At 39.8% G+C, this 15,638-nt stretch overlaps 1 protein-coding gene across 1 annotated transcript in view; it reads left to right on the top strand.

Moving 5' to 3' along the window:
* The window catches only part of LOC147748151 (uncharacterized), a 648,568-nt gene that overhangs the window by 487,373 nt on the left and 145,557 nt on the right, over positions 1-15,638 (top strand). The window contains exons 39-41 of the mRNA XM_086959041.1: positions 4,754-4,861; positions 7,623-7,712; positions 8,143-8,196. Of these exons, the coding sequence (XP_086815167.1) occupies positions 4,754-4,861; positions 7,623-7,712; positions 8,143-8,196 (252 nt within the window). The remainder of the gene's footprint in view (positions 1-4,753; positions 4,862-7,622; positions 7,713-8,142; positions 8,197-15,638) is intronic.

Consider the following 15,638-nt stretch of genomic DNA (forward strand, 5'->3'; position numbering starts at 1 on the left):
TAACAATGATCCATACAGCCACTCACACATTCACTGGCTCTTATGCACAGTTATTTATATATGTCAACTCTCACATGTACTGTGTTTTACATATGTACTTACTTTGACATGTAGCACTGAGATATCCATTCACTCACCAATACACTCATGCACACAGTCAACCGCCCATACAGCTGTTTCCACATGCACTTTTGAAACCATACATCTAGTGAATCAACTGCTCACACATCTATGCACAGAGTCATACACCTCCCAGCCACCCACACACACACTCAGTCTCCCATACAAATACTTGGGCAACCAATCAATAACCCATATAGTTACTCATATAGCTACTTATCAACACATGCAACAGTTTACAGAACAACAGACATAATGATGCACAAATTAAGACAGTTTAGTCACTAACCCATGCACTCAGTGAGACACATTTAATCACTCACTCATACAGTCAGTCATGCACCTACTAAATCCTTCATCCAGACAGTTATACATCCACTCATTCTTCAATATGTAAGACATATTTTAACTTTACAGAAACATACAGTCACTGGATGTTGTCATCAGTGATGTCATCAGTGATGTCATTTGAGATGTCATCAGTGATGTCATCAGTGATGTCACTGACCATGTCATGAATGATGTAATATGTGACATCATCAGCAGTGGATTGCGGGTGCGCGATATATAGTTAGTGCAACTAACTATATATGGAATTTCAATGGTTTTGTGTGAGTAAAATAAGGTTTTATAAATGTGAATTCCTAACTATATATGGTCTATAACCTATGGTTTTTTCAGTGAATTTTCAAGGTTTTGTAAATGCTAAATCCTAACTATATATGGTCTATAACCTATGGTTTTTTCAGTGAATTTTCAAGGTTTTGTAAATGCTAATTCCTAACTATATATGGTCTATAGCCTATGGTTTTTTCAGTGAATATATATATATACATACATATATAAACATATATCATCTGTATATCTATATAAATACAAACATAAATGCATGCATACATATACTTATATGCATTTTAGGGTTGTTAGGGCGTTTTCGTGTGTATTATGTTGCTTTTTTAGGGCTTTTGGGTCAATTAAGTAGGGTTCCCGGAGCCTAGGGCTGAGGGGCCGGTTCAGTTTCGTGCGTATTGGTGTTGGCAAGGTTTTGAGGGATTTTGGCGGTTTTTGGTCGAGATTTGGCCGTTTTATGGCTTTTTTTTGTGTTTGCGGGGGCGCGTATTCGGGTTGAAATTCGTCCCTGTTCCAGTCAATGGATTGGGCTGATTTTTGGTGAGATCTTAGGGAATCGCTGGAACTAGTGTCCAGCCAAGTTTGAAGCGTATCGGAGCAGTGGAAGTGCTTTAAAGAGCAATTTTTGTGCGGAGTAGTGAATTGCCATGTTATTCAATGGGAGTTTTTGGTGCGCATGGAGAAGGTGAATTTGGGGTGTTCCAGTTGCGCTAGAGGGACGGGGCTTGGGTGAGCTGTAGGGAGAGTGGATCGGCAGGTGTGCCGAATTTTTGGGATTTGTTGGCCGAAGGGAAGGGTGTGCTTGGGCAAAGTCGATTTGGTGAAAACGGTGCGTTATTTACATGAAAGTTGAAAAAACACTAATAAAAGCAAAGCTAAAAAGCCACCTCATTACAAACAGAATGGCTTTAACTTAAACGAGGGCGAGATCTATTGCATTTTCAATGCTTGTTTACTTTGGTTCCATCAAGAAGGCATTCAGATGTGTCACACATTTGCCATAAATTCTGAATGTTAGCACTCTAGTTGCACATTAGATCACTGTAGTAAAGCTACTGCTCACCAGGGACGTCTGCTGCTGGTATTCAAAGTGCATGTTTCAGTCTGCATGTCAGAATTGTTTTAATGAAATAGAAGAGGATTTGAGAAGTCACTCAAAATGATCCCTAATTTTTCTTTCTGAAGCACTAATCATACTTTCTATGGCAAAATTAACCCCCTCATGTTGTTCCTTTTTAAATTGAGTGTTTTCAGACTTACCACTTCATTCCAATCAAGATGGCTTCTGGTGTGCCATACTTTTGTCATAAGTAAGACTGTTAGCGCTCTAGTTGTTCTTTAGAACACTCTGGGACATTCTGTCATTCGGCTATACTTGGGGTACATCTGGGTGATATTTGGGCTACATTTAGGCTCTTTTGTCTCTGGTGGCCATCTTGGGAGACTATGTCAGAATTTTTTAATGAAATTGAAGAGGGTTTGAGAAGTCACTCAAAATGTGCCCTAATTTTTCTTTCTGCAGCACTAATCATAATTCATATGGCAAAATATACCCCCTCATTTTGTTCCTTTTTAAATTAAATGTTTTAAGAGTTACCACTTTATTCCAATCAAGATGGCTTCAGGTGTGCCATACCTTTGTAATAAGTAGGACTGTTAGCGCTCTAGTTGTTCTTTAGAACACTCTGGGACATTCTGTCATTGGGCTATACTTGGGCTACATCTGGGTGATATTTGGGCTACATTTGGGCTCTTATGTCTCTGGTGGCCATTTTGGGAGATTGCATGTCAGAATTTTTTAATGAAATAGAAGAGGATTTGAAAAGTCACTCAAAATGTGCCCTAATTTTTCTTTCTGCAGCACTAATAATACCTTCTATTGCATAATATACCCCCTCATTTTGTTCCTTTTTAAATTAAATGTCTTAAGAGTTACCACTTTATTCCCATCACGATGGCTCCAGGTGTGCTATACCTTTGTAATAAGTAGGACTGTTAGCGCTCTAGTTGTTCTTTAGAACACTCTGGGACATTCTGTCATTGGGCTATACTTGGGCTACATCTGGGTGATATTTGGGCTACATTTGGGCTCTTTTGTCTCTGGTGGCCATTTTGGGAGACTGCATGTCAGAATGTTTTAATGAAATAGAAAAGGATTTGAGAAGTCACTCAAAATGTGCCCTAATTTTTCATTCTGCAGCACTAATCATACTTTCTATGGCAAAATATACCCCCTCATGTTGTTTCTTTTTAAATTAAATGTTTTAAGAGTTACCACTTTATTCCAATCAAGATGGCTTCAGGTGTGCCATACCTTTGTAATAAGTAGGACTGTTAGCGCTCTAGTTGTTCTTTAGAACACTCTGGGACATTCTGTCATTGGGCTATATTTGGGCTACATCTGGGTGATATTTGGGCTACATTTGGGCTCTTTTGTCTCTGGTGGCCATTTTGGGAGACTGCATGTCAGAATGTTTTAATGAAATAGAAAAGGATTTGAGAAGTCACTCAAAATGTGCCCTAATTTTTCATTCTGCAGCACTAATCATACTTTCTATGGCAAAATATACCCCCTCATGTTGTTTCTTTTTAAATTAAATGTTTTAAGAGTTACCACTTTATTCCAATCAAGATGGCTTCAGGTGTGCCATACCTTTGTAATAAGTAGGACTGTTAGCGCTCTAGTTGTTCTTTAGAACACTCTAGGAGGCTGCAGTAGAACACAAAGGAATCAACTGACAGTCTCTGTCCTTGTTGGATGTACATGTTTTACTGAGAATGTCAGACTTCATTTTCACATGACTGAGAAAGATAATGTGAATTTACAGAAAATATGCTTTCAGTTTAGCTTATAGATCCCCTTCCAAACCACTGTGGGAAAATCATGAGATATTAGTTTTCTTTCAAACAATATTCATGATATCACAGCAGAAGGTTTTTTCACATGGTAAAATCACCTTAGAACCCACCACAATTCCTAAAACGAGTATGGTACCATCAACAAATGATTTATAATGTAACTAAAGTCCTAAAACCCTCTATTAACTACAATGCTTTTTAATGAGGTGCTATCATGTATATTGGTCCCAAGATGGCTGCCAACACTTCTTGGATGAAGTGCTGACAGCCAATCAGATCAGATGTGTGGTTAGGCTCCGCCCAGATATATATATTTTTTTGAACCTAAATTACTCAAAATCCACTGGAGCACATATATTGAGACCTAGCAAAGGCACATCGGGCTAACAGTCCCTACAATTTTGCCAAGTTTCGTGCAAATCCATTCAGCCGTTCGAGCTAAAAGTGAGGCCAACCGCCCTATGGAAATTAACATGGGAAAAACGTGTTTTGGGACCCCCCTTTTTTCTCGGCCCCCCCTTGATGAAACCCCCCCAAATTGTCAGGGGCTGCTCAGAAACAAAATGTTCCATTTTCCTGAAAATTTCAGCCAATTCCGTCCACAAACGCCAAAGTTATTAGACATAGAATTTTCAAAAATCCCATAGAGAAAAAATCCTAACTATATATACCTACTGGCGACCGCCAGTAGGTAATATATATATATATATATATATATATATATATATATATATATATATATATATATATATATATATATATATATATATATATACATATATTGTGAAGGTATATATTTGTAGAGTTATATATAGTAAAACGTGCTTGCATATAGAATCTTACCTTCACTATATTTTTCTTTGATTATTTTGTACACACAATATTTAGTCCACAAAATATTTTGTTCACACAGTATTTTGTCCACACAGTATTTTTTCTCTGATATTTTGTCTGCTCACCCCAATCCCCACCTCCCCCCCAAAAAAAAAATCTTGCAAAGGCTCGTTCCCATGGCCTGGGGTGTTTTCACACCCATTAATGGACATTGGCTGATCAAAGCCTCTAAAGACGGTCTGATGTGAAGTATGATCAAATCTTTCCTGAAGAGAAACAGAGGACTGATATTTCTTTTCCTGTTTTACAGGGTAAATCCGGTGAGACTGGACCAATGGGTGAGAGAGGACACCCCGGCTCGCCAGGCTCTCCAGGGGAGCAGGGCCTGCCTGGTGCAGCTGGCAGGGAAGGTGCCAAGGTAGGTTTATTTGCTGCTCCGTTTCCCGAGGATCAAATAGACTAATTTGAATATTTCTGAGCCCCACCTGGTACTAGAGCAGCCTCAGAGTTGTATTTGATGAAGGTCGCCAAAATGGTGAGACAGATAATTATGATGACGCAGTGGAGATAAAATCTTCTTGGTGATTCCTCGCTAAGGACATCATGGCTTGACTTGGAAAGAAGTTTTCAGATACTAGGACCCATAGTTGTGAAGGCATGTCCAATAGGATTGTTTTTAGGAAAAAAAGATAATTTTGCTTTGGGTTTACACCATCAGCTCATCCTTTTTCTTTAATCACCCCCTAATGACCATTTTATATTTTCTTCTTTTTTCTCAACCTTCAATTTGTTATGCAAAAGTTGGCCAACTATACAAAGAATTATTCTTGACTTAAGTCATGTATTCTTAAGAAGGTCTTAAGCTAAAAAGAATGCAACTTTTTATAAATGTTTGTTGTAGTTTAGGACAGACTTAAAACTGCATGCTGCTGGTGACAAACCTTTCAGTATCCAGTCTTATAGTCAAAAGACTGCCTCAAGATTGGTTAAGATTGATTTAAGACTTGTCACTTTGAATATCCTGCTTGAAAGGATTGTTTTCAGTTAACTGAATTTTTACATAGTTTCCTAAATCATGGCCACCTTATCCTTTTCTTCTCATCACCCAAAAAAAACGAATTTTTGTTTTCTTCTTGGTATCACCCTTCAATTTGCTAAACATCATACGGCTTGATGTTAAAAGTATTTTTCTGGCATAAGATGCTCTTAAGAGTGTCCTAAGCTAAGAAGGAGCAGAGGTTGTTTCCTGACCTAAGTTGCAAAGGTTTGCCCTTCTCCTATGCCATATTTCTGTGAATATCCTGTCCAATAGGCATGCTTTAAGGAAATACCGTCTTTTTTCATGGAGTGCCACATCATGATCAGCCCCTACTTCTTTCTAATCGCCTCACAAAAGAGGAGAAAACCTTTAGATATTAGGCATGACAAGACTCTAAAAAAGAAAAAGCAGTCCTATGGCTCTCTTAAGCCTGGAGTCATCTTTAACCCCTTCGCTGCTGATGACGAGCTCAGCTCATCATCATCCACAGGTGGCGTGTGCTGATGACGAGCTGAGCTCGTCATGTAACGCGGTATTTTTAAAAATGCCGCACAGCGCAAAAATCACCACAGCAGCAATGCGGTTAATAACCAATTCCCCTGGCCGTAAGCTTGTAAAAATGTATTTTATTTACGATGGGGTTTGTCCAATCCTACAACAGCCTTATTACAATCTTAAAATAAATAGTGCCCATTGTAGAGCAAGGCGATTTGTTGTTTTGACTTCCTTTAAACAACTTAACTTTAACATTCAATATCTTCAGGCTGCCCCTGGTGTTCAAATTGAATAATAAGACACTAACTGAATCCTTGGCTCACCCCAAAGCAGGAAGTGGGATATCTGTGGCTTTTGGTAGAAAAATGCCACAAGCTGTGGAGTCTGCAGCAGATTATCATTACACGTACAATGTGACCTGCTGTATTTTTTTTGTTGTAAACATGTGAGAGATTGAAAAGATCAGTCTGATCCTGCGCAGGGTGGTGATGTGCTTTCGCTAAAATTTTCAGAAGGCAGATGGAAGTGGTCTGAGTTGAACATGTGCTGTGCAGCTCTGCAACCATCACACCGGAAGAAACGTTGACAACCATGCATGTGCACACAGACATATAGCAGTATGACATAAAGGCATGCTTTGGCAGAATAGTGTTATAATAGAGTAATCTTTATTCTTTATTCAATCTTTATTTCGGCCGTTGGCCATCAAAGATATACAGTAAAACATATATAATCACTATAAAATCGACATACATAATCAGTCAATGCATACTTATACAGTGTAAAACCTTGAAATTGCATACTGCTAAAATTACATTTAAAACTGTTGACCTTAGGATTAAGAGGGAGCCTGTGTCTTCAAAATACAGGTGCGAGTGTGCCAGACATTGGTGAGGAATTTTGCTAGTGCAAACACAGGCTTGAGACATCGGTTTTTAAAATTCTGATAGAGTAATGGTTATCAATGTTATGCGCTATGCTAGGCATATGGGACAATTAGCAATGGATACATATCAAATAAATACCGATTCAAGGCTGGAAGTAGAAATATAGAGCTTTACTTTGAGTTTTCTAGACATCTTTGCTTTCAGGTGTGTCTTAAAAGCCTGGCTTTTCTAAAGCGCATATGTCATACTTATGTTATTAATACTATCAACTCCGTAGTCTTCTTTCTATTTGAGAGAATAAATAATGTTAATCCCTCCTAACCTCCGGCGCCTTATAGCCCGTGTATTATATGCCAGCACAATAGCACCCGATGCAATATAAAGCTTATCTCACACTCACTGAAGGTACTGGTAGTAATGACTAGCTTTTTTTTTTCATTCCTTAGAATGTTGGAGAACCCAACGTAGGATAACAATGATTGTTGCCGAGGCCCTAAAAATATTGTATCATTAGCACTGGCAACTACACACGCTGATCATTGCAGATGTAAAATAAGTTTTACATGTCTAAGACCCCTGCTTTATCTGTCATAATCTATGATCGATTAAAGGCTGCAACGGTAAGTCGCATTCTTAGTCATGTGTGATGAAGAGTGTGATGAAATGAGTGATTGCCCAAATTGATGTGCTGACCCATGGTGCCGCTATGTTCCTGGTTACCCATTATGACAGACACTGACGGGCTCTTCTTCGTTTAGGGCGATCCTGGTCCAACTGGAATTGCAGGCAAGAGTGGACCTGCTGGATTACGGGGCTTCGCAGGTGCGAGAGGCGTCTCTGGAGAACCAGTAAGTTGAGGGGGCTTGTTTCTAATCCACTACCATGCATGTTCTTTGAGGCTGCAGATTCCAAAATGTATCCTTTTTTCTCAGGAGTGTTCTTGCCAAACATAATTTTATTTTGGCAGTTCCAAATCAGATTGCTGTCACTTTAAGGGAATCCAGGGTTGTTCCAGAAAATCGCAGTCAAAACATCAGAAATAAATATTGTGTCCTAAATGTTTTCTTCAAAAATGTTGCCCCATTGGAGTTAATATTAAAAAATGTACACCCACTTCGGTGATAATTTTGTAAACAGTAATTATGTAAGACAGTATTATTGTCAATGACATAAGTAATGTATGTAGGGAATCCAAATGTTGTCTTTTTAACAGAAGTACCTGGGGGTCACCAAGTGGCCAATGCACTAATGTGGCCTATTTTTCCTTTTCCTGTGCAGGGTCCATCAGGATTAAAAGGAGGTGAAGGCCCACCAGGAACAGCCGGCCCCACTGTGAGTATTAGAACCCCTTGGAGTAAACACGGGACTGTGACTACAAGTGCACACATGATCGACATTCAACACTTTACTTGTTCAAACTCATCTCTCCACAATCTAGATACTCCAACGCATTGTGCATTCATACTCAAAGGCTCAGCAGTCGCTGGCTCCCATGTCAGTGTTGAAGTGATTGAGAAACAATGCCTTATGCAAACATTCTGAACGCCTAAGCAAACTCTTTCCTCAATAGGAGCACTGACATGAATGAGCTTCAACTCCATTTATATTTATGTTCTTAACAAATCTGTTTATCTCCCACTTCTCAGGCCCCTTGTCTGCCACAATATGGATGACTCAGAAAGAGGCTAGCTTAGGCGTTAAGCCCCTCACACATCTAGTAACACACACACAAGGACAAATACAAGCAGTAATTGACATAGATGGATACACAGTTGGACACACCAGTCCATTGCCAACAGAGACAACAGAGGCAGTGGCGGCCACCACAAAAAATGGGTGGTGAGACGGGTGGAGGGAACACAGGAGGGGTTGCGTCACACGAGGGGGATTACTAATAACATTTTATTACATTTACAAACTTACCTGAAGCCGCCTCCTATGCCGCATCGCGCTTCTTCTCTTCTTCCTGATCTCAGCAGCCCCTGGGACAGACTCCCATCCAATCACCGTGCTGCAGAGCAGCGCAGGGATTGTCCTGAGCAGGCTGAAGAGCAGTTCTGCTCAGGTCAGGGAGTCTGTGGGGCTTCTCGAGCCAGGCAGCTCAATGCAGCCGGGCTGGAGAAACTTAAGTGCGCATGTGTTTTTGTAAGCCTGAGATGGCCAACCAAAACACACATGCACACTTAGGGAGTGGTCATAGCACTCCTCTTCCCACATCCCATGACTTGGCCTGCCCTCTCTACAGCACTGGCTCAGAGTCGTCAACTAAAAATAAAACAATGCTAGAACATCGTTTTATTTTTCACTGGCTGGCTCCGAGCCAGGCAGCGGGCGATGCTCCTGCGCCATTGCAGAGGATCCGTCGCTGAACAGGCGGAATCACCAACACAGGCACAATTGTATGTCGTTACAACGCATTCAGTTGCAATGCATGCCTTTACCACGCATGCATTACAACAAAAAATTTTTTCACGCATAACCTTTTCCACGAACATTCCTTTATCACGCATAGATTTACAACGATTTTCGTTGTTAATTTATGCATGGTAAGGGCATACTCTTGGGAAAGGTTATACCTCTCCCCTGTACCCTTACGTGTCACCCCAGCCCCTAAACCTTCGTCTGTTTACCCCTGCCCTTAACCCTCAATCTTTTTTTGTTGTTGTAATTTTTAATTCCCCTTACCTCTTCACGTCGTAGTCTCTTCTCCTCCATCTTCCTTGATGATGTTCTACGTCGTAAAGATGAAGCAGAAGTTTCTGTCTGTTTCCTCTCTAACGATGCCAATTGCCAATTGTCTCCACTTCGCTTCGTCATTTATTTTTATTTTTTTGGGTGGAGGGAGACCCCCCAACCCCCCTTTTTATTCTCACTTTATTTTTATTTTTTGGGGGGGAGACCCCCCAAGCCTCTTTTTTTTGCCTTTACCACACATGCCTTTACTACGCATCTCGTAATAAAGGTATGTGTGGTAAAGGCGTTCGTGGTAACCACTCATGCGTTTTAATGCATGCATGGTAAAGTCTTTTGTGGAAACGGCCACCTTGTAGTGGCCGTTTCCCGGCACAACAGACAGGTGGATCTTCAGATATAGATTTCCACCCACAAACTTCCTGCGAACAGTCCACTATCCCTCGCACAAAATAACTCATCCTGGTGGTTGAGTGAAATAGCTCTGGGTTGAGGTCACCTTCAGAACCCGCAGAACTTTATGGTCCAAAACTACAGTCCCAGTGAAGAAAGCCGGAAGTTTACCAATAGCCAATCACATCAATCTTTCACCAATGCCCAATCACGTTTAAGGATAACACCATGGCAGCATCAGAGCTGGCATCATAAGGATGCTCAAATGCGAGAGGCCCTAACCTTCCAGAGTAAGAAAGATAACTTCGATCCCAAACTGCCTGTTTTGGACGTCAGCCATGCCAGACTCCAAAGCTCAGCGCTCTTTTCACAGCTCCCGGGGAGAGTGTTGTTTCTGGCCCTTGCCTCCGTGACACAGCAGCCTGTCTGCTGGTTAAATGGTACCTTGCCCAGCAGCAGGCAGCGCCGCGAGAACGTCAGTGGCTAATTCGTCTTTTTACAAAATCGAAGTTGTTTTCTTTAGAGCTGCTGGGCCCCAGAGTGCAGGCGGTGAGACGCGCACGTGGCGGGGAGGGGCCGTTCCATGTGCGGGCTCAAGGGCAGCGCGCGGGGATGTAGTGACTGGCACAGGCGGTTGCCATAGACACGTCTAGCAAGATGAGCACCGCATCTCTTCATGGGCACACCACTCTGGGGATAAAGTAGGCACAGGAGAGGAAGAGGTCTCGCAGAGCTGTCATGTTAGAGGATATGTGGCGAAAGGATAGACAGGCACGTAGGGAGCCGAGCGAGGCATGCCAGCTCACACACACAGCTGGGGAAATGGAGGTGGGCATGGAAAGGGCAGAGCACTGGTCTCTGTGGGGGCCTGCCCCAGGTGGGCAGCTGAGAGGTGAATGCCTGGCTGCTCATTCGACTGTTGCAGGGCGAGTCCTGCAAAGAGCAGAGAGCATCTGTCTCAAGACTCAAAACTTGAACATAAAGTGAGAGAATAGGGGAGCGCCGAGGGGAACAGGTGTGTCTCTTCATGGTCAATTGAGGCGGAGCATGTCAGGAGAGAAGAGGTGGATGGGCCGGCAGGGCCAGGCGTCGCTCCGTTCTGAGTGCTGAGCAGAGAGAGCGAGACAGGCCAGGGACCAGCAAAACGTCCCTCCATGTACGATTCTGATTCAAGACAGAGGGAGGGTAGAGGCGTTCAGGATGTGTCCGAGACATCTCCAGGGCAAGACGGGGGATCTTAAAGCAGCCCTGGCAAACATGCTCAACCTAGCCCTGTCCCCCTCGTCTCCTCGCGCTATCTCTCTTTATATCTCTCCATTCTCACATCTCCTTTTCTCCTCTCCTCTCCCTCCCTCTCTCTTTATCCTCCCCCCTGCCTGCTCAAAATAACGACCGGGAGCTGGGGGAGAGTGACAGAGGCACAGGCAGCGAAAAAACGGAGAAGGACAGAGAGAAGTACGTGGATTAAGTGTTAAATGTAAAACCTGGAAATTTACCACTGGCACAAGAGATCTCTGACGTCCTACATATGAAAGGTATATTGCGACACAGGTTGCTAAACTTAAGAATGCTACATTTGCAAACAGGGCTACTGGTGTTCCGATTCTAACCTGATTGTACAGAAAACTATAGATAACCCCACACAAAAAAACAGGCATTTGTAATACAATAGGTCTAACATTTGCAAGAGTTTACGCTTTAGGCATTGTAAATGACAATGCCTTTTATTACTATGTTTTGATAATTAACACACAAATAAAAGGCATTGTCATTTACAATGCCAATAGCTCAAACTCTAGTAAATACGAGACCTATGTCGTTTCAAAGAAGCGACCGCCATTGTCCCGAGCTTTCTTCGAAAGTGAAAGCGCGCATGGTGCGTTGAATGTTGCAGGAAAGCATGTTGTGCCTGCAGTAGGAGAAACTCATCAAAGAAAATAGTGCTTACAGACTAGATAAGACATAATGTGTAAAAACAGAAGTGAAAGGGCCAGTCCTCACACAAGGTTATAAATGAAGACAAGGCTGTACTAATGAGGGACTAACAAGCCTATTAATAAATCGGAAGCTAGCCTTTACAAAGGACAGTGATGCAAGGCAATGAAAAATATGGGCGGAGAGTGGGTGGTGCTTCAAATCCATACTTGAATACAGCATGCCTCGCAGAGCTGCGCATGCGCTGCCCAGGCTCGACCTAAAAACCTTGACTACCACAGCCTGAAGTTGATCCCCTAACTCAAGGTGCAGCGACAGGGCAGATGTCTGTTCATAGTTGTATTTTTCCCATACATTCTGAATGAACATTGATAGTATTATACATTGTGCATAGGAATATGATGCTGAAAACGTGTGCATTACAAACAAAAACAAAAAGAAATGTCTGAGAGGCCTCTGCCAACTCAAGGCTGCTTCATCTTCTGGGATGGCCAGCATATGCCATTCGGAAAGTAACACCTGGTCTTCAGCATTCTCAGTCACCCCTCAATGTCCCCAGTTGTCTCAATGATATTACATCCGTAACTTTACTATCCCACCATACCATATAAAAGCACTCTATGGCATGATACACCTCAGAACATCCTACCAATTTACATAACAAAGCATGACACACCACACACGTTTACTTTATACCACAGTACTTTACGCAAGTCGATGGCACATCACACTGCATCATACCACACCAAGCTATGTAATAGCTTACGTCACAACAAATTGCCACATCATATCAGAGCACAACATATTACCATACTGTAATACATCACACCAAACAAACCATACAATATTCTTCAAATATCATGCTACAGGAAGGATAATATAGTGCTTCACACTAAACCACAATATATATATATATATCACTGTACCACACTATACCACAAAATATCCTAGGCAGTTAAATATTAATATTATAGCACATTACACCAAATAGTACAACATCACAAAACACTATGCATCACATATCCCACTGTAGAACACCATGCTAAACCACACTGCATCACATTGCACCACACTGTGTCACAGCACCAAACCCACACCACAGCACATCACACTATAAAGAACCACATAATTCTACATCATATCTCAATATACCACATTCCTCCATGACTACCAGGCCACACTATATCACACCTTTACAAGGCACCTGATCACAACATACAACACCACATCACACCGTTGAACAAAACAATGTCACCATCTCATATAACACACGACATCACCAAAACCAATCTCACATCATATACTGTGTACCACATCACACCATCCAACACCACATCATACTGTACCATACAACATTTCTATTTCTTACATCACTACGCAACCTAATACCAGACCATAGCACACAATTGTTGAAAGTGTATGCAGTAATAGCACACACACTTACAACACCATACTACCATATGGTACACAGACAAAATATCGATTTTTTAATATCGATTTTTTAATATTGATAAGCAAAAATATCGAAGTTTTAATATCGATATACAAAAATATCGAAGGTAAGTAATATCGACAGTCTAAATATCGATATTGGTATGATATCAGTAATATCGAAGTTGTAAATATCGATTTTAATAATATCGAAATTAATAACTTTGATGTTACTAATATCTATTTTTAAATAAATTTAGTGTATATTATATAGTATTAATTATGTTTTAATATTTTTTTAATGTTATTTTATTAAATATTGTGTTTTACTACTGTAGCGGGTTGTGGGTTTATAGGGGAATAGGGTGGGAAGTAATTTAATTATGTTAAATTAATTATTAATTATTAGGAATTATTAATTAATTAATTGAGAATTAATTTTAAATTATTTTTAATTAATTTATTAATTGATAAATATGTTCTGTAGCGGGTTATGGGTTTATAGGGGAATAGGGTGGGAAGTAATTTAATAATAATTAATTAATTGATATATGTTTGTATATATTTTAATTAATAATTAATTGGTAATTAATTTCTATTAATTACTTAATTAATTATTATAATTTTTTTAATATTTATAATGAATCATTAGTTGGTAATTAATTATTATTAAATATTAAAAAAATTAATTACAGTAATTTTTATATATAATTTATTGTTATTCTTAATTAAGTAATTGTGCTAAATAATATTAATATTTACATTAGATTAATTACAGCAAATGTGCTAATATATTTACTTAGTTGTTATTGATAATTAATAATTAATTGGTAATTAAATAATATTAATTAATTTTGGGTACAGGGGTATTTTTAGGGTTCAGGGTCAGTTTTCAGTTCATGGGTACAGGGGTATTTTTAGGGTTCAGGGTCAGTTTTCAGTTCATGGGTAAAGGGGTATTTTTAGGGTTCAGGGTCAGTTTTCAGTTCATGGGTACAGGGGTATTTTTAGGGTTCAGGGTCAGTTTTCAGTTCATGGGTAAAGGGGTATTTTTAGGGTTCAGGGTCAGTTTTCAGTTCATGGGTACAGGGGTATTTTTAGGGTTCAGGGTCAGTTTTCAGTTCATGGGTACAGGGGTATTTTTAGGGTTCAGGGTCAGTTTTCAGTTCATGGGTAAAGGGGTATTTTTAGGGTTCAGGGTCAGTTTTCAGTTCATGGGTAAAGGGGTATTTTTAGGGTTCAGGGTCAGTTTTCAGTTCATGGGTACAGGGGTATTTTTAGGGTTCAGGGTCAGTTTTCAGTTTTTGGGTAAAGGGGTATTTTTTGGGTTCAGGGTCAGTTTTCAGTTTATGGGTAAAGGGGTATTTTTAGGGTTCAGGGTCAGTTTTCAGTTCATGGGTAAAGGGGTATTTTTAGGGTTCAGGGTCAGTTTTCAGTTTTTGGGTAAAGGGGTATTTTTAGGGTTCTGGGTCAGTTTTGGGTTTTTGGGGTACAGTCGTACAGGGTAAAAATTAAATAAATTTAAATTAAATCAATTAAATGAAATTACAAAATATAAAATTACATTACATTATTAAGTTTTTAATTTATTTTAAATGTATATGTATTAGTTTTAATTTTTTAATTATGTTTTAATATTTTTATTTAATATTTGTAACATTATATGTATTTTATAATTATTTTAACATCATTATTAATACATTTTAAAAAACGATATTTTTTTTTTCGATATTTTTGTACTACGATATTATTTTTCCGATATTTTTGTACTTACCTTGTTAGGGATAGGATTCCGATATTTTTGACTTCGATATTTTTGTCCCGATATTTTTGTATGTCGATATTTTTAATTTCGATATTTAGTCAGACATTCCTACCATATATCATACAACACTAAACATACCATATTACACTACAACACACCCACTTGAAAATACCAACTGGAAACAACACAAAACACCATGCCACATATCAGACCATCCACCACATATCACTGCACCCAACTTCACCACACTCCAAACAAAACCACAATAAACCACACAAACAACACTGTACTTGAACATATCTCACCTGACAAAACAGTTAGGGCCATATGTATCAAGCAAAATTGCATTCGCAAATGCCGAAATTTGCAGAATTTCAGCGTTTGCGAAAGCAATTTTGCCAAATGGTATGTATTAAGGCAAAATAAGGAATCGCAAATTTTGCGATTCTTTATTTTGCAATTGCATTTAAGGAATCGCAAATTTTGCGATTCCTTAAATGCAATGTAAGAAGCACCAAAAAAGTGCAATTTGGCCTTAAGGAATCGCAAATTACCACCA

The sequence above is a fragment of the Lissotriton vulgaris genome, chromosome 1_1, assembly GCF_964263255.1.
Source record: "Lissotriton vulgaris chromosome 1_1, aLisVul1.2, whole genome shotgun sequence".
NCBI classification, from domain to species: domain Eukaryota; kingdom Metazoa; phylum Chordata; class Amphibia; order Caudata; family Salamandridae; genus Lissotriton; species Lissotriton vulgaris.